The 18,296-nt window shown below is 47.0% G+C and overlaps 1 protein-coding gene across 1 annotated transcript; it reads left to right on the forward strand.

Moving 5' to 3' along the window:
• The first annotated feature begins 2,131 nt into the window (after positions 1-2,131).
• On the forward strand, positions 2,132-17,822 carry DPEP1 (dipeptidase 1). The gene is made up of 10 exons (XM_053400030.1): positions 2,132-2,421; positions 7,200-7,332; positions 8,720-8,852; positions 10,122-10,272; positions 10,911-10,980; positions 12,114-12,290; positions 13,044-13,128; positions 13,234-13,309; positions 14,544-14,679; positions 15,376-17,822. Exons 1-10 carry the CDS (start codon positions 2,312-2,314, stop codon positions 15,544-15,546), a joined length of 1,242 nt encoding a protein of 413 aa, XP_053256005.1. The 5' UTR covers positions 2,132-2,311; the 3' UTR covers positions 15,547-17,822.
• The last annotated feature ends 474 nt before the right edge of the window (positions 17,823-18,296 follow it).

The raw sequence follows: 18,296 nt of genomic DNA on the forward strand, positions 1-18,296 counted from the left end.
ATTGTTCTCTTCGAATGACAATGGCGCCCACCTGAGAGGTGCTGGAGCTGAGTTCTGGTGAGCAGTGGCTGAAAAAAAAAGCCCTGTCTTCAGGTCTCCTGGTCCTTCAGATATCCAGGTGCCAGATCTTTCATGGCTTTAAAGGTAAAAAATGAGTACTTTGAATTGTTCTCAGGAATGAAGGGGCAGCCAGTGAAGATAGTATAAAAGTGGAGATTTATGTCCCCCAAATTCTGTAGCAGTTAAGAACCTTGCTGCAACGTTATGAGCTAGCTGATGTTTCTGAACACCCTTCAGAGGCGGTAACAAACAGACCGTGTCACAGTGATCCAATCTCAATGTAACTAACGCATAATAACATAAAAAGAGCCTGGCTGTTAGATTGGGCCAATGCCCCATCTAGTGCAGTAACCTGTTCTCACAATGGTCAACCAGATGCCCCAATGGGAAGCCACAAAGCAGAACCTGAATGCAACAGCAGCACTCTCCCCTCTTGTGATTTCCAGCAACTGACAGTCTACTGGCATTATGGCTTTATCCTCCGACTATGGAGGCAGAGCATAGCCATCACCACTAGAAGCCATTGATAGTCTTATCCTATGTGAATTTGTCCAAGCCGTTTTGCCACCTGAGACAAGCAAGAAAATGGACACACAGAAACACCCCGAAAATTATGGAAAGTGAGATTGTTAAGGGGGCTGGAAACCATCGCTCTGTGAGGGGTAACTGTCTGCCAGGACTAGATCACTAAAACTCTTCTGGCTAGGGGAGGTAAGGGTGGTGGGGGGAGTGCCAGGAGAGAGAGGCAGCCACACAGCTGGGTGAAGAGCAGCTATGGTAACAGGCAAGTACTGCTGCTAAGGGGGTGCAATTCGGGGGAGCACCATGAGAGGAGCCGCAAAATGGCTGCCACCTTTCTGGAGCTTCCAGTAGGAAGCAAAGATGCTGCTGAAGAGCTGCTGCTCCAAGGGGGCACAAAATGGCAAGGAAAAACACAAAAATCTAGCTGCCAAGCTGCTATAATGCCCACATACAAACCACAACAGGACTAACAGGACTCTCTCGCCTCCAGTCAATCTTCTCACACACTAGACCTGATCAACAGGATGAGGGCAGCAGAGAAGAAACAAAGTTTGGAGAAAAATGAGAAAAGGGGTATTTTTTCTCTTAATGAGGAAAACACAGAGAAGAGTTGTTCTTCTCCTTTCACTCTTGCCTTCCTTCTCTTGCTTCTCTGCAGCCCCACCAGCAATGAGCAGTGGCAGGAGCAGAAACAGCCATGGCTGGCAGGCAGGCAGGCAGGCCAACCCCTCACCTGGCTCTGTGAGGCATAGGCCACCCACTGAAAATGCAACCACAAGATCAAGGAGGATGCCTGTCTCTACCAGCCCTGCCCTCCACCAGCAGTCAGTGGCATGGACTTGCTCCTACCTGCCTGGAGCCACCACCAAGCGGGGCTGCTTTCTGGGAGGAGAAGAAAGCCACCAGGTGAGTTACCATCAGGTGGGATTGCATCACTCTCCACACACACCTTCCCCATCCCTCACATTTGCCACTGAAATTGTGCCCAGACCAGGAGAAAGAGGAGGGATCACCACCGTGTCCAAGCATGTAGGAGACAAGAGGTGGGTGGGGCACCCAAATCCAAGTCTTCTGCGTGCACGCACGCACGCACGCACACACACCGAGTGCTGCTTGAGGAGACCTGCCTCAACAAAGCTCATGGCAGTGCAGGCCCTATCTCTAATGGGATAAAATGCCATAATTTAGCTCTGCATTGTGTGAAGAAGCACTTTGTTTTGTCTGCCCTGAACATGTCAACATTCAGCTCTACCATCTATAATTATGTACATGTCAATATCATGTCCCACACCTCCATGTTTGCCTTTCCGCTAAACTCAGCTGCCCAAAATGTTGCAACCTTTCCTCTTGCAGAAGTTTCTCCATCCCTTTGATCATTTTGGTTGCCTGCTTCTGAAGCTTCTCCAGTTCTACAGCATTCTTTTTGAGGCAACGCAACCATAACTGTAATGGGCACGGTGCCCTAAGAGATACAGTGAACCCAAGCAGCTGATATTGTTCTGTGGCTCCTCCCAAGCTGTTATTTACTGGCTGCAGGTGGCAAGTACAACCCAGAGTTTGCACCTGCTTGTCTGTTCCTGGTGCGTCAGTCCAAGAAACCGATCACTCTTTGTAGCAAGTAGAGGTTCCCTGGAATTCCTCTTTTGCATCACCTGCTGCAGGAAAAGTTTCAGGGCCACAAGAGAAACTTCAGCAAAGGGAGGTGTAGTCCAGCCTGCCACGCACCAGGATGCTCCTGAAAGCTACTTTCCTGCTCCTCTCCTGCCTCTTGCTCTGCTCAGCAGATCAGTATCAGCAGGAGGCAGAGAGAATCATGACGACATCACCTGTGATAGATGGGTAAGACCACACTTCCTTCCTATGCCTTCTGGGGGAAAGGACATACAGAAGATCTCGTGGTCAATCCAAGCAGGGCTGGGGAAGGATCCTGCCTGAAACCCTGAGGGAACTGTTGCCAGTCAGGGTGGACAGTACAGTGGTACCTCGGGTTAAGAACTTAATTCGCTCTGGAGGTCCGTTCTTAACCTGAAACTGTTCTTAACCTGAGGTACCACTTTAGCTAATAGGGCCTCCTGCTGCTGTCGTGCTGCCACTGCATGATTTCTGTTCTCATCCTGAAGCAAAGTTCTTAACCTGAGGTGTTATTTCTGGGTTAGCGGAGTCTGTAATATGAAGCGTCTGTAACCTGAAGCGTCTATAACCCGAAGTACCACTGTACTGAGCTAAATGGACCAATGGCTTGACTCAGGAGAAGGTAGCTTCCTATGTTCCTAATTAGGGTTCAAGGCAGGCTCAGCATGTGGCCAGAGGGGTCATTTAGGCCTCAGGAAAGGTGCACCCTGAGGTGAGACACTTCAGGCTGCCCTTTGGATAATGGTGGGTTCCTCCAGATCTTCAGTTGTGGGGAGGTTCTCCATGGGGTCCCAAGCCTCTTACTCCAAAGAGGTCTTCCCAGAGTCTGGATCAGATGGGATACTGTCCCCAACCCTCTTTGCATTTTCAAGGGCCTTTTGAAACATCACAGAAGGGCTGGTTCACACATTGTCCTCCAGAAATACCTTGTTGTAAAAGCAGTAACCCTGCGGAAGGAAGGATGCAGAAGGTGCCTGAACTGGGAAGGTCCATAAGGGAATGACTCCCAGGCTTTTAGGGCACTGACCTGGAGGTTTGGGCTTAATAGCAGCTGTAGAAGCTGTTCTCCAAGTTAATCATTAGCAGGCAAATGGGCAAATTACTGCCCTTTGGTGCCATTCAAACCTGTCATTCTCTCTGGAATAAGAACAATAAGTACAGGTAGGTAGCCTTGCAATTATGAAATTAAGAGCTCTTGCCTCCCTGCCAGGCCAAGCCCTCTGAGATATTAGCACATCTCAGAGGCCTCAGCCTGCTGCTTTCTGATTCCAAAAATTCTGCCATATAGGACACAGTGCCAGGGAATGTGGTGGTGGTGGTGCTGTTGCTGTTTAAAATTGACTTAGGCAAAGGAGCATCTGAGCATATGCAGGGCAACTCTCCCATCTTGAGAATATCCAGTTTGGGTGCTACCAAGTCTATTGAGAGAAAGCTCTCATTGGCTACTAGACACAATGGTTTTGGTCTTCTTCCAATGTCAGAGCAATATGCCTATGTCAACCAGTGGCTGGGGTTCACAAGTTTGGAGAGTCCTGTTACACTCAGGTCCTGTTTGCCAGCTTGCCCTCAAGGCATCTGGTTGGCCACTGTGAGAACAGCTGGACTAGATGGGCCCATGGCTTGATCCAGCTGAGGCCCCTGATGGTGTTTGTTTAAGGTATTTATATGCCACTTAATTACCAAAGTTTCTAAGTGGTGTACATAAAAATCATTCTTTTCACACTCTATTAGGAGGAGGAAGTATAGCTTGCTCTCCCATCAAAAGTAGCCCAGTACCTAGATGCTTAGAAATGTTCCCGTGAATTTTAATCTGTTTTATATTTGAACTTCTTGTATGTTTTAATGTATTGTAAATTTTCCCTGATTTTATGGATTTATCTTTTTGTAAACTGCTTTGAGTTTTTTAAAAAACAAAACAAAACATGGAGCTCCAACTGAACTGGATAGGCAGGAGGCAAACAAGACTGGAGAGTAAAAGTCCCATCAGCATGCCTAAGAGAGCAAGAAATGAGGCCATGGAAGAGAAAAAGGCAGCAGTCCTAGCAACCAAGAAAGCAATAAGAGCACTAGGTGTTTCACTTGGGAAAGAATCATAAAATTCTAGAGTTGGAAGGGACCCTCAGGGTCATCTAGTCCAATGCAGGAATTCTTTGCAGTTACTCGGAATCATAAAGGAAATTTGACTAGACTTTGGCCCTGCATATAATTTCCAAAGCATGGCCATTTATGTCATTATTATGACCTAATCACGATGTCTGTAAAAACTGGGCTGGCCCATTGCCAGTTTGCTGCAAAAGTCAAAACAAACCAAGAACATGAGAAGAGCCATAAAACTGAATGAGATCAAAGGCCTGTTTAAGTCCTACTATTCTCACAGTTGCCAATCAAATGCCTTTGAGAAGGCTGCAAGCAGGACCTGAGTACAAAAGCGCTCTCCCCATTTGTGATTCCCAGAACCTGGTATTCAGAGGCATTATGCCTCTGAGAGTGGAGGTAAAACATAGCTTTCAGGGTCAATAGCCATTGCAAGCCTTATCCGCCATGAATTGGTCTAATCCTCTTCTAAAGCCACCCAAGTTGGTGGCCATCACTATGCATTGCAGGGAGTGAATTCCATAGCTTAGCAAGACGCTTGCTTACCCCTGCCCCATCCACTCCACGGAAACTGAATGGTATGGCTGCTGAGTCTTATTTCCACTCTAGTGACTGGGTAGTGCTTGCCTGAAGACAGCAGGGTAGTTGGAGGAGGAGGCAGGGAGAGAGACAGGCTGAGTAACATACAAAACTCTGTCCTCCAATGGGGGTAATAGAGTGGCAAGGGTGGGAGGCTTAGGAGGAACAGCCAGGGGACTGCTGCTGTTGCCGTCCCCCAAAAGCAAATTCGCCGCCTCAAGAATAATGCAAACTGTAGTTTACCCCTCACAGAGTTATAGTTGCTAGTTCCCTTAACAAACTACAAATCACGGGATTCTTTTTCGGGGGGGGGGGACATACTTTAAATGCAGGGTGTTATGTACAGCTGTCACCTCAGTGTTAAGTGGTTTGTGGGTGGTTAACATGGGTTTTGCAGTTTTGTCATGGTGTGCATGTGTGAAATGGCCTCTTGGGCCAGCTCAGGCATTCAGGATCATCTCTTGAGAGTGCTACTGAAGTCAAGTGGATCTATCACTCTTTCAATTCCCTTTGCCGAAGTATTTCCATTAAGGCTTGCAGGGTCGATTTCCAGGTCCTTGTTCAAAGGAATCCCATGAATGATTGACTTAGAGATACTGTCTTTCTTTTCCTCCTCCTGTAGAAATTGAGTTTTAGCATGTTCTCTTTCTCTGTGTGCCCTTTTAAAGCTATCAGAAGATGTACACCTCCTAATGGCTGTAGAAAAAACTAATGAGCGCATTACCCTGTCATTAAGGCTGCTGTCCTACAAATATTTACTAGAGAGTAAGCTCCATTAAACACAGTAGGACTTACTTCTACATAGTAATGGTGAACAAGCTTAATTCAATTTGCATTCGCAGGCAAACTCACCTTATTTGCATTTTTGGAAACAGTATGAGAACTAAAACACCCTTCAAAATTTGCCTTTATCCAAATTTTTTTACACAGTCAACAGCCACATAATGTGAACAAAAATGCATATAAATGTATGCATATAAGTGCATATAATAGTGAAAATCACATTCCAAAATGCATTGTGTTACAGAAAATTGTGTAAGGCAAAATAGCATGTTAAAATGTGTAGGGAACAGGGAAAAATTCACACAATAATGCTGAGGAATTTTCAAGAGAACTTATAGAGATCAGAAAAAAGTTTCAAACTCATGTGGAAATGTAGCAAACTGAACTTAAGTTTGGAAAAGTGGGAAACTGAAAGAAACCAAAATTGGCATATTTGCCCATCCCTGCTTCCAAGTCAGCATGCATAGGATTATGCTGTGAATATCCTTTTCAGAACACAAAACACAGCTGGAAAGTTAATAGCAAGTCCTATTTTCACAAAGGGCTGGACAGAGTAACAGACTGGAAAGTGGAAATGTCTAGCTTAGTCATTTATTTTCCTTTTTGAGGGTAGATGGTAATGGGAAAATAAAAATCATATACAATGACTCACAAGCTCTTTTCTTTTTTATTCCTTCCTAGGAAGGTGAGCATAGGACTGTTTCCAAAGTTGAAAAGTTGGAGGAGTTCATTTATATATAAGCTTTGCCCTACCATTAGGCAAAGTGAGGCGTCTGCCTCAGGCAGCAGCAGGTGTTGAGGTACAAGGGTAGCAGTCCTCTGGCTGTTCCTCCTAAGCCTTCCACCCTTGCCGCTCTATTCCCACTATTGGAGGTTAGAGTTTTGTATGCTACACAGCCTGTCTCTCTCCCTGTATCCACCTCCAACTAGCCTGCTGTCTTCAAGTGAGCACAATCCAGTCACCTGAGCGGAAATAAGACTCAGCAGCCGCACCATTCCATGGAGTAGATAGGGGCAGGAGTAAGCAGATGTCTTGCGAAGTTATGGAATTCACTCTAGAATACATTTCTTGGTCAAGCCATCCTTCAAGTGGAATAACCCAAAGTTTAGGATTGTGTTGACAGCAATATGCAGGTATCACACAGCTGTGTTTCTCCTTTTACATCTGCAGGTGTGGCAGCAGATGTGCTCGCTTTATGTCTGGCCTCAGTAATGGACTGGATGAGAGCCAATATATGAAAAATTAAGGCAGATAAAACTAAGGCATGTTTAGTGGGTGGTTCCCTGGACCAGATGGGTAGAATGCTGGTTGCACTGGGTGGGGTTACCCTCTCTCTGGAAGAGCAGGTGCAGAGTTTGGAGGTATGCATTGGATCCACTCCTATCATTTGAGGCTCAAGTTGCCTTGATGGTGCCTTCTATCAGCCTTGGCTGGTAGCCTAGCTATGCCCTTCTCTGGAAAAAAGCAGCTTAAGTTGTGTAGTGCTCAGCCTGCTGACTTATTGTTATTTTACCCTCTCCTGTTCTAGGCACAATGACTTACCTTGGCAGTTACTGAAAAAATTCAACAACCAACTGTCTCTGAAGTCTGCAAATCTGACCACGCTGAATGACACTCACACGAACATCCCAAAGCTGCGTCTTGGACACGTGGGAGCACAGGTATAAACAGTGGGGAAGAGACAGAAAAATAGAACAGGTGAAATGTGCGCTTCTGTCAAACCATTTGATTATTCGGACACTTGGCAAGTTTCCAACCCCTACAGGTTATTTTTCAGAGAAAAATATTTGGTAATGCATTTGTGTTTTCCCATGTGCCACAATATCACATCAGTACAGCAAGTATACCACTAAGTGGCTAACTTAATGCTACGTTGGTTGTGTTCAGGCTCTTTCCCAGCTGCCAGGTGGCACGGGTGGCGCTGTGGTCTAAAGTACTGAGTCTCTTGGGCTTGCTGATCAGGAGGTCAGTGGTTTGAATCCACACAACAGGGTGAGCTCCCTTTGCTTTGTCCCAGCTTCTGCCAACTTAGCAATTTGAAAGCATAACAGTGCAAGTAGATAAACAGGTACTCCTATGGTGGGAAGGTAAACAGTGTTTCCGTGCACTCTGGCACTCATCTCAGCCCTCTGTGCCCCAGTAGAGGTTTAGTCATGCTGGCCACTGACAGGAGCTTGTCCTACACTCGAGTAGGACCATGGCAGAGACACATGCCCAACTGGCATGTTCCCTCCCTCCTGGTCGATCGTTCAGGAGCTTCAAAAGCTTTCTTCAGCCTGAACATCACAGCGACTGATGCCAACAGTGGTTAGGGATCCAGAGTCCTCACAGCTTGTGTGACAGACCTTAGCAACTCAGCATTTTGGCTAATCTACTTTATTTACATATAAACACACACGGAGCACTGCAACATGGCTCCCTCTCTCTCTAGCATCAGATAGCAAAGAGAAAAAGAACAAAAGACAATAGTCCCACATCATGGAACACAGTAACACAAACATCCTGTCTCCGTCACATCCCACTTTGTGGAGTCAAAATATATACCATCATGTGATAGACAACAATCCCATGACTGCAATCACGGAGCAGGAATTCTAACAGCCACATGACCCGGAAAGCTGTCTGTGGACAAATGCCAGCTCCCTCAGCCTGAAGCGAGATGAGCACCACAACCCCATAGTCGCCTTTGACTGGACTTAACCATCCAGGGGTCCTTTACCTTTACCTTTAGTGTATGAGAGACCCATTCTGTGGAAGATGAAACTCCACTATATGCTCCCTTTCTTACCACAAACAACACACAGAACTTCCTGTCCCTACACTCAGTGCAAAACCGTACGTGGACTAAGTGATTGGAGCAAGCATTGTCTTGTCAAGATTCTACAGACTGGTTCTCCCTCACCAGAAGTTAGAATGTTTGCTGATGTTCCATGGCATCCCAGCAGCTCATTCCATGGTTGCGGGGGGGGGGGGGGGAGTGTGCATGAAAGAGGCAGTTTTCCTAGCCCTTGGACACCTTCCTTTTTGCTTTCCTCTCTCCTTGCTCAGTTCTGGGCTGCCTATGTGCCCTGCGAAACCCAGAACAAAGATGCTGTCAAGAGAACCTTAGAGCAGATTGACGTCATCCATCGCATGTGTCACCACTACCCGGATGACTTTGAGTGTGTCAGTAGCAGTGCAGGTAAGAGAGGAAAACAACCTAGACAGAAGAGCTTCTCCCAGGCTGGAGATGGGTAGCCCAGGATGGGAACACATTCTTTCAGCCTGACCTGCAACAATTCAACACAGGGCAAGACCTTGACAAAATTGAGAAGTCCCAGGGCAGGGAGGCTGGCTGCTGCCCCATTCCTATCTGTGATGGAGCAGGAAGGCCAGTGGGGCTGCAGGATTCAATTGAATACAGGCTACCATTCGTAGTAGGGACAATTTCAGCAGGTGCCACATTCCCCATGGTTGTGCTTTGGTGGTGGGAGAATCATAGAATCACAGAATTGCAACGTTGGAAGGGGCCCATAGGGTCATCTAGTCCAACATCTGCAAAGGATTCTCCCTGAGGAACCTCCTGCCAATAGAGATTCATCAGGTGTGCTATGTACCAACTTTTAAATGGGTGCTGAAAACTATGCAGGCAATTAAGCGTACATTCCCAATAATGGTCTATTGATTCCCCCCCCCCTGTTTTTATTTTTGCTTTTAATTTGCTTTTAACTTTTTATGATGTTATTGATTGGTTTTATGTTTTTATATTGTTGTATACTGCTATGATATATTTTAATGATGCAGCCCTATATAATTTTTTTATAAATAAATAATAAATAAAGCAAGAATCACAGCTTAAGAATTTCTGACAGCTGACTATCCAACCTCTGTTTAAAAACCTCCTGCAAAGGAGAGTCCACCGCCTTCCAAGGTAGTCCATTCAGCTGCCAAATAGCTCTCACCATCAAAAGAGTCTTCCTCATGTTTCGTCAGAATCTCCTTTCTTGTACTTTGGATCCATTGGTTTGGGTCCTACCCTCTGGAGCAGCAGAAAACAAGATTGCTCCATCTTCCATGTGACAGCCCTTCAGGTATTTGAAGATGTCTATCATGTCACCTCTTAGTCTCTTTTCCCCCCAGGCTAAACATACCCAGCTCCTTCAGCCATTCCTCATATGGTTTGCTTTCCAGACCCTTGATCATCTTGGTCACCCTTCTCTGCACACATTCCAGCTTGTCCATGTCCTTCTTAAACTGTGGGGCCCAGGACTGGACACAGAAGCAGCCCCTGCCAAAATTCTCCCTCCTATTGAAGAGATTATATTCCCATTAGATCCCACAATGGGTTACTTGGTGATAACGGGCTGATTTAGAGTGCCTCCACCTCCCACACCTGTCCTGACCCCACCCTCTGCAGATTCCTCATATCTTGTTTGGTGTTAGAAGCCCACAGGAGATGTTTTCCTTGCAGGTATCCAGAATGCTTTCACCAATGGACGGGTGGCCAGTCTGATTGGCGTGGAGGGTGGGCACTCGATAGACAGCAGCATGGCCGTCCTGCGCACCTTCTACCAGCTGGGGGTGCGCTACATGACCCTCACCCACAGCTGCAACACACCCTGGTAAGGCTGCCTTTGCTAGAGGCTTGCTTTGTGCCTGGTCTCACCAGGGCGTAGTCTGCTTTCAATATCAGGGCCCAGCCCCACAGCACTGGGCAAGCGTGTCTGAGCAAATACAGAATGCAGTTCCTTTATTTATTTATCAGAATATTAATATACCACTATTCATAGAAATACAGTTGTACCTAGGCTCCCGAACGCCTTGGGAGTCGAACATTCTGGCTCCCGAAGTGAGTGTTCCGGTTTTCGAACATTCTTTTGGAAGCTGAATGTCCAATGGGGCTTCCACAGCTTCCGATTGGCTGCAGGATCTTCCTGCAGCCAATCAGAAACCACGCTTTGGTTTCCGAACTTTTCGGAAGTCGAACGGACTTCTGGAACGGATTCTGTTTGACTTTTGAGGTACGACTATATATCAAAGCGATTTACATTACACTGTAAAGCAATAAAATAATTAGCCGTTCTCCTGCTCTGTATTTCTGTTTTAGTCTTGTGGTTTAGAGGAGATGTTTTGGGTGAATGTAATTTTATTTGAAGACAGGAAGGGGATATTTGGGATTATGCACCTATCTACATGCATCCCTTATGCACATGCATAAAAGACAGTGTGTATTAACCAAAACTTTTATAACATTCGGCAGGGCTGATAACTGGCTGGTGGACACTCCGGATGAGGAACCAGTTCACAATGGCTTGACTGAATTTGGGAAGGTGAGTGGAAGCTCTCTAGCAAGTTTTGATGGAAATATATGACATTCCTCAGTCTGACTCTCGGTCTGAGTTTGTTTTCTCAGCCCTGCTGGGAGGTGCTAGGGATTGGACCTTCTGCATTCAAAGCAGATCCTCTGCCACTGAGCTGTGGTCCTTCCTGTTTGCTCAGGTTCAACTCCCAATGTGACAATTGTATGAGCCCCTGTCACACTTTAGCAAGCTGCTACCCGCCCCCCATTAGCCTGATTTAGCTAAGGATAGGAAGAAAGTGGATATGCTTTGAGTGATATCATCATCGTCATAGAACCACAGAACTGGAGAGTTGTAAAGGATGCCAACAATAATCAAGGCCAATTCAGGAATCAGAGCTAAAGAATCCCTGACCACCCAATCTCTGTTTGAAAATTTCTTCTGAGGCAATCTACTCCCCTGTTGGGCAGTGGCTCCTCCTCCTCCTCCTCCTCTTCTTCTTCATCATCATCATCATCACCTGTCCTTCACCATCAGATCCCAGGGTGGGGTGCAACAATTTAAAATTCAGAATTAAAAAGTTAAAACAGGCTACATTAACAAGAATAGAGTGGGCCCTGAAAATGCACACCTCAGTTGTCAAAGGTGTACATCTTCAGTATTTGCTGAAAGCTGCATAGTAAGCCAGACACATCTGCGTGGGGAAGGAATGCCACAACTTAGGGCAGTGGTTCCCAATTAGCTAATTACTTAGGACCCCCTATTTTTCAAAAGCCACGGACCCTCTACTTTTGAAAAATTTGATAACAGGTATGGTAGTTACCTGTGCAAAACAAAAATTTTTGAAGAAAATGTGAGGTGGCCCCTAATAGGCAAAGGATTTTAGGTAGGGTTGCCATAGAAAGCAACCAAAATTGTTGAGCTTTTTTTGGAAAACCTCCCCTCCCAAATAGTGATTTTTAAGCTTGGCAATCTACTCAGTGAGTGTCTATCTCATGGTAAGTGACAGTTTGACGGGTTTGTCCTCACATCCTGTAGCTGCTTGGTAAACTCCCCTCTCCTCTTGATCATAAAACTTCAGAAAATACAAAGAGACCCACTGGTTACCCTGCACCCAATTTCTCTCTCTCTCCTCCCCTTGCCCTGTTTTTCCTCCCTCAAAGCGCTTGGTCAGGGAGATGAACCGTCTGGGAATGATGGTGGATTTGGCTCACGTCTCTGTGAAGACAATGAAAGACGCTTTGAATGTCTCCAGAGCACCTGTGATATTCAGCCACTCCTCTGCCTATGCCATCTGCAAACACCGGCGCAATGTGCCAGATGATGTCCTCCGCGAAGTGGTGAGAAAGACTATGATGTGTGTTGCAAGGTAACCTGTGTCATCCTGGTTCCCTCCAACTGTTTTGGGGTATAGTTACAATTCCCATCAGCTCCTGCCCAAAGAACTAATGCCTGAGCTTGCCTTTTTCCTCCTCCCCCCACAGTGCCTTTTCCTTTTGTGTCATGACTCTTTGACAGCACAAAATGGTTGGTAGTTGTAGTCCTAAATTTCTGGAGGGTACCAGGGTGGTGCAGACTGCTATAAAGTGACCTTGTACCAGAGATGTGAGTAGGGCAAGACTTAAGGATATGAGGCAGCACCAAGGTCCCCATGGCAGCCATTTTGTGACTGGCGCTCCCAACTTTCTCTCAAAATTCCAAAGGTATCCACTGGTCCAAATAGGTTAGCAGTACCTGGGTTAATAATAGCAGCAGCAAACTTACACACATAATACTGCTGAAATGGGGAGGGGGCAACCTTGGGGCAATTAGGAGTGGATTTTTGTTCCATTTGGTTAGAATGACTGAATTCCAAGCCCAGGGATTTGTTTTTTGCATACCAGAAGTAATTCCTATGCCTGGGCTTCCTTAATTCTAAGTGGCCTGTATTTTGCACATGGCTCTGCTTGGTGGATCTTGGGGGTTCTCATAAAAAACATCACCCCCAAATTGGATCCCACAAACCATAAGCCTGCCTAGTCCTGTCTTAGAGTGCCAGTTTCTTCCCAGGAACCTGCTTTCTCTGAAATGGCTCCCCTGCCTCCCTTCTACAGAACAAGACCCGTGGCCTTGTGATGGTGAACTTCTACAACACCTATGTGTCCTGTAGCTCCAAAGCCAACCTTACACAGGTTGCAGGTGAGGCAGAGAGGGTGGGGTTAGGGCACACCGGAGGAGGTGGGGTGGGAGGGATCAAAGCACACAAAAGCAGTGAAGGTGACCTCCCAGACTTCTTGCCCACAGACCACATGGACTACGTAAAGCGTGTTGCTGGACCAGAGGCAGTTGGCTTTGGAGGAGACTATGATGGTGTTCCCAGGTATCAGAGGAAGGGGGGTAGAGGGGATAGAAGGGTATATCAGATACCCCAGATATGTCCGTTTTTGAGTCTGTCAGGCTGACCTGGGCCGAATCATTCCAAAGCCTGGCCATAGTAGATATTCATGCCTCACCGATCAGAGTTCACTTGACCACTTGGAGACCATAAGTAACTGACTAGTGACACCCCCCCCCCGCAAGTTAATTTTAAAATTTACTTAGCCCCCTTTTTGTTACAGTGATGGTTGTGGGGTGACACAATGGTCCCAGATATTGAAGGTCCACATGTTGCATAATTATAGATCACACAATTGGAAGGTCTCTCAAAGATCATGTAGCCCAATCCCATCAGTGATCCACTCATTTTATTAATTGTACAATTGTTGTTATGGAATTATTATTTTTCAACTCTGTCTCTTTTGTATTTCATCTCATTTTCTTGTATTGTACACCACTTTGGATGTGAGATGATTTATAAATAGAGAGAATAAAATAAGGGTGCTTGGGAGCATGAAGGCTGCAATGGTTGCATGTCTATTACAGTGGTACTTCGGGTTAAGAACTTACCGTATTTTTTGCACCATAACACTCACTTTTTTCCTCCTAGAAAGTAAGGGGAAATGTCTGTGTGTGTTATGGAGGGAATGCCTACGGGTGGCATGCCTACGGATTTTCCTCCTCTAAAAACTACGTGCGTGTTATGGTCGGGTGCGTGTTATAGAGCGAAAAATACGGTAATTTGTTCTGGAGGTCTGTTCTTAACCTGAAGCACCACTTTAGCTTATGGGGCCTCCCGCTGCCGCTGTGCCGCCGGAGCACGATTTCTGTTCTCATCCTGAAGCAAAGTTCTTAACCCGAGGTACTATTTCTGGGTTAGCGGAGTCTGTAACCTGAAGCGTCTGTAACCTGAAGCATCTGTAACCTGAAGCGTATGTAACCCGAGGTACCACTGTATATGCATATGTGGCTCCACCAAAACTATCTCAGAGATACAACCCAAGAGCCAAGGGGTTCCCAGAGGTGACTCTTGTTGGCTTCTTGAACCCTGACCAAGGGTATACAGCCGATCATGGTGCATGAGCCATCAAAGAAAAGCTACTGAGCTGACCCTTCTAGATGCAGCCCCATCTTGAAGCTTCCCTTCTGTTGGGGTAAAATGAGGAGATTTTGCCAGGTGCAGGGAACTCTTAACTCTCATTTCTTGGATTTGTTCCGGCATTCTTTGGCCCACACAGTGTCCCAGATGGTTTGGAAAATGTCTCCAAATACCCAGACTTAGTTGCAGAGCTTCTGAGGAGGAACTGGACAGAGAAGGAAGTGAGAGACGCCCTGACCAACAACCTGCTGCGGGTCTTTGAGAGTGTGGAGCAGGTGAGACTGCCAAGACCAGCAAGACTCTGTCTGCAGAAGGGTTGGGAGGGGGACACAGAAAGCCTCGGATAATGCTTTGCACTGCTAGGACTGTTCCCCTCTTGACCATGTCTCTTCCCTTATTTATCCGAACCCCCTGCCCAAGACATTTTGTTATCTGAAGATGGCTCACACCCCATCAATTCCACACGCAGCAGTCAACCAGAATGGCAGCTGGATCTTCAACACTAGCAGGGAGACACTGCAAGTGAGGGGAGAAAGACCTGGAATCTTGGAAAGCCACTGACAGTCAGTGTTGACAATACTGAGCTAGATGGACCAATGGATCTGCCACAGTATAAGGCTCCTTCCTTTGCATGCAAGACCATCCCATTTCAGAATAGCTTTTTTTGTAAGAAGTGGTACAGCATCTGCCTGGCAGGCAGAAGGTCCCAGGTTCAATCCCTGGGAAGGACTCCCTGCCTGAAACGCTAGAAAGTGCTGCCAGTCAGTGTAGACAGTCCTAGACCAAATGGACTAATAGTCTGACTCAGTATAAGGCAACCTGCAACGGGATGAATATAATGCTAGTCTTGCTGAGAGTAGACCCACTGAAGGTAATGAATATGAACAGCTCAGGTTTATTGATTTTGGTTGATCTATTGTGAGTAGGGCAAACATTGACTGCCACTCTAACTGAACTTTCTTTCCCACTAGGTGCGGGATGCAATGGCCCGTGAAAAAATAGTTCCTGATGATGGACCCATCGACTTTAAGAACTTGGAGGGGACATGCCAAACAGACTATGGGTACCCTAGCAATGGGGACCATCCCAAAATGCTGCCTGCTGTGCTTGCACTCCCTGTCCTCCTCGTGTTGCGCTGGTAGAAGCTCCAGCACCTCCCTTGTCTTGGTGACCTCATGGAATCTAACTGGTTGAAAGTTCACACCAGAGATCAGGCTCTTGCTGCATCCCTCCTACCACAAACCAGGCTGCACCCTTGCCCAAATGCTTTAGGAAATTAAACTGAACTATCGATGAATGTGTTTCCAGCTGTTCCCCGTCTGGTAGCTTTGGCCCCAGTTCCTCCAACCCCAATAACTGAAAAGCAAAGGGCACGATGCTCATCAAACCCATGGCAACCAAGCTGGACTCATCAGCTTCACAGACCTTCCAAAGTGTGGCTTCCAAGAACACCGAGGACCGAGTTACCTATCATTCCCAGCCAACCTGGTCAATGGCCAGAGTTGGTAGGAGCTGCAGTCCAGCAAATAAAGAAGAGGCCATCACAACAGCTACCCTACCTTTGTAGGTCCTTTATAGGACACAGGTCCTGCTTGCAGGCTTCCCTTGGGCATCTGGAGCTGTAGTTCAGTGGTAGGACATCTTGCTTTGCATGCGGAAGGTCCCAGGTTCAATCCCCAACATCCCCAGGTAGGGCTGGGAGAGAACTCTGTCTGATATCCTGGAAAGCTGCTGCCATTCAGTGTGGGCAATACTGAGCTAGATGGGCCAGTGGTTTGACAGCTTCCTATGCCCTATGGCTGGCCACTGAGCAAACAGGCTGCTGGACTGGACTGGACTGCTTTGGCCTGATCCAGCAGAGCTCTTCTGACATTCTTGCATCCTCTCCCAACAGTCCAGCAAGACGTTTCCTCCCTTCTGGAGTCATTCATGAGCAACCTTTACTCCAACACTCTTCTGCTCTTTCCCCTTCTATCCTCACTGTGCTTAAGTACTGGTGGGGGACCCCCTCACATGTTCTGTACTGCAGTAGTGCCAAGCACACTCCTAGGTCTAAGTAAAAGTTTAACTGCTGATCAAAGGAGACCAGCTGCCTTTCTCTTTGGAGTCAAATGCATGAACATGGCAAGAGGCACCTGAGCTTCCACCAGCGGAGAAGAGGATCCTTTTTGAAATCTGTTGCTGGGGAGCTCCAGGCAAGGCCGGGGAGGGCATGGTCGCCTCTGACTACAGCCGAGAGGCCCGGGTGACCACCTTCCCCTTCTTGCCAGTCTCGTAGCTTGCTCAAGGGTCCCGACAGAGCTGCCAAGCGCCATCCGGGCAGGTGCTGTCGTCTCGCAGCCTCCGTCCAAGCATTCCTCATTAGCCAATTAATTAGCTAATCAAGCAGCTCATTAGCAGCTTCCGGTGGCATTTCAAGAACAGCCTGTCTTTGGATGCGGAGGCGGTGATGGGCACCTGCACAAACAGACCTAGGAAGGGATTCAGCCTGCCTGCTTGCGTTTGCTGGCTGGCTGCGGCACAGGGGCTCTGTGTACGAGAGGACCAGCACCGGGGCAGCAGGTAGAAGCCGTTTCCTGCTTTTTGTGGCCCCTGCATAGCCCTGCCTGCTACCCAGCAGAGAGGAGGCAAGCTAGGAAGACACAGGCAGGCACACACATGAGATCCAGGTCTGCCTTACAGTTCAGAAAAGATATCAAAACTGAAACTGGGCCAAAGCTGCCCTGTAGAGCCTGGCATCCACCTGTAAGCCTCTGCACTTTAGACCACAGCTCCAACAGCCACTAATCTCTTTTTTTTAATGGCCACTATTATAACCTTGGTACGCCACTGAATACCAGTTGCTGGGGGCACAACAGCATGAGAGGAAGGACCACAGCTGAGCTGTAGAGCCTCTGCCTTGCACACACAGAAGGTCCCAGGTTCAATCCAGGTATGGCTAGGGAAAACGCTTGCCTGAAACCATGGAAAGCCACAGCCAATCAGTGAAGGCCACAGCCCTTTAAGCAGTCAGTCAGGACCCACAGGTGGATCAAGAGGCTATACTAGGTGGCTTCCAGCATGTCTGCCATGCCGGATTCTAGATAAGGCTGACTACACTACATGTGATGTCTAGGTTAGGGCACATTCGTCTGATGACACACACCTTTTATTGATTTCCATGGGTGCTACAACGTGGCAGGAGAAAAGCATGAGCCATTTTTAAGAACGTACATATTTCTGGCCAAGCACATGCCCCACCACCCTACATCTATGCTTCTAGAGAGGAAGCTCTGTACGGAGCAGGGCACTCTGTTCACTTTTGAGTCTACTTCTATGGCTTTCTGAACTTCTCCCAGAATGCAAAAACTGGGTTTTTTCAACAGCTTCTCAGCCTTTTGACTAAAAATAAGTGTAACAACCACTGCATTTCATTTGATAGCAATGCTAAAGCATACTGCTCTGTGAATTGCTATTTTAGGATTAATAATGTGCATTAAGTATAAATCAAATGTGAACATTTGACAGCGGGTCCCATGTTGCAGGTTGTGAGTCAGAGGTAGGACTTGGGTCTGGACCAGTTGAAGACCACGAGTGTGGACAATACTGAGCTAGATGGACCAATGGTATGAAGCAGCTCCCTAGGACTCTATGTAGGGGTTAACCTGAGACTCACTTTTAAATGAAGGGCCCTCTGTGTGCTGAAGAAGCACAGCCAATTGCTTAAGAAAGAGCTGAATGGTGGGATCACAATTCTGCAGACAAGCAGGGGGAGGGGAGCGAGAAGCGGAAGCTTCTTTTTTAAAATGAGTAAGGAATGAATTGTGGGTTTGATGCAGACTACAACTGTGATTATTATTGCTATTTTTATTCCACTTTTCAGACACTTGCCATTTCCCAAAGCAGACTAAAA

The sequence above is a fragment of the Podarcis raffonei genome, chromosome 8 (genome assembly GCF_027172205.1).
Source record: "Podarcis raffonei isolate rPodRaf1 chromosome 8, rPodRaf1.pri, whole genome shotgun sequence".
NCBI classification, from domain to species: Eukaryota; Metazoa; Chordata; class Lepidosauria; order Squamata; family Lacertidae; genus Podarcis; species Podarcis raffonei.

Bases quoted from the DNA above. Each gene is read 5' to 3' on its own strand.
- DPEP1 (XM_053400030.1), top strand. From the start codon at position 2,312: ATGCTCCTGAAAGCTACTTTCCTGCTCCTCTCCTGCCTCTTGCTCTGC. The intron at 10,981-12,113 runs GTGAGTGGAAGC...CCTCCCTCAAAG, and splicing joins GCTTGACTGAATTTGGGAAG to CGCTTGGTCAGGGAGATGAA. The intron at 12,291-13,043 runs GTGAGAAAGACT...TCCCTTCTACAG, and splicing joins ATGATGTCCTCCGCGAAGTG to AACAAGACCCGTGGCCTTGT.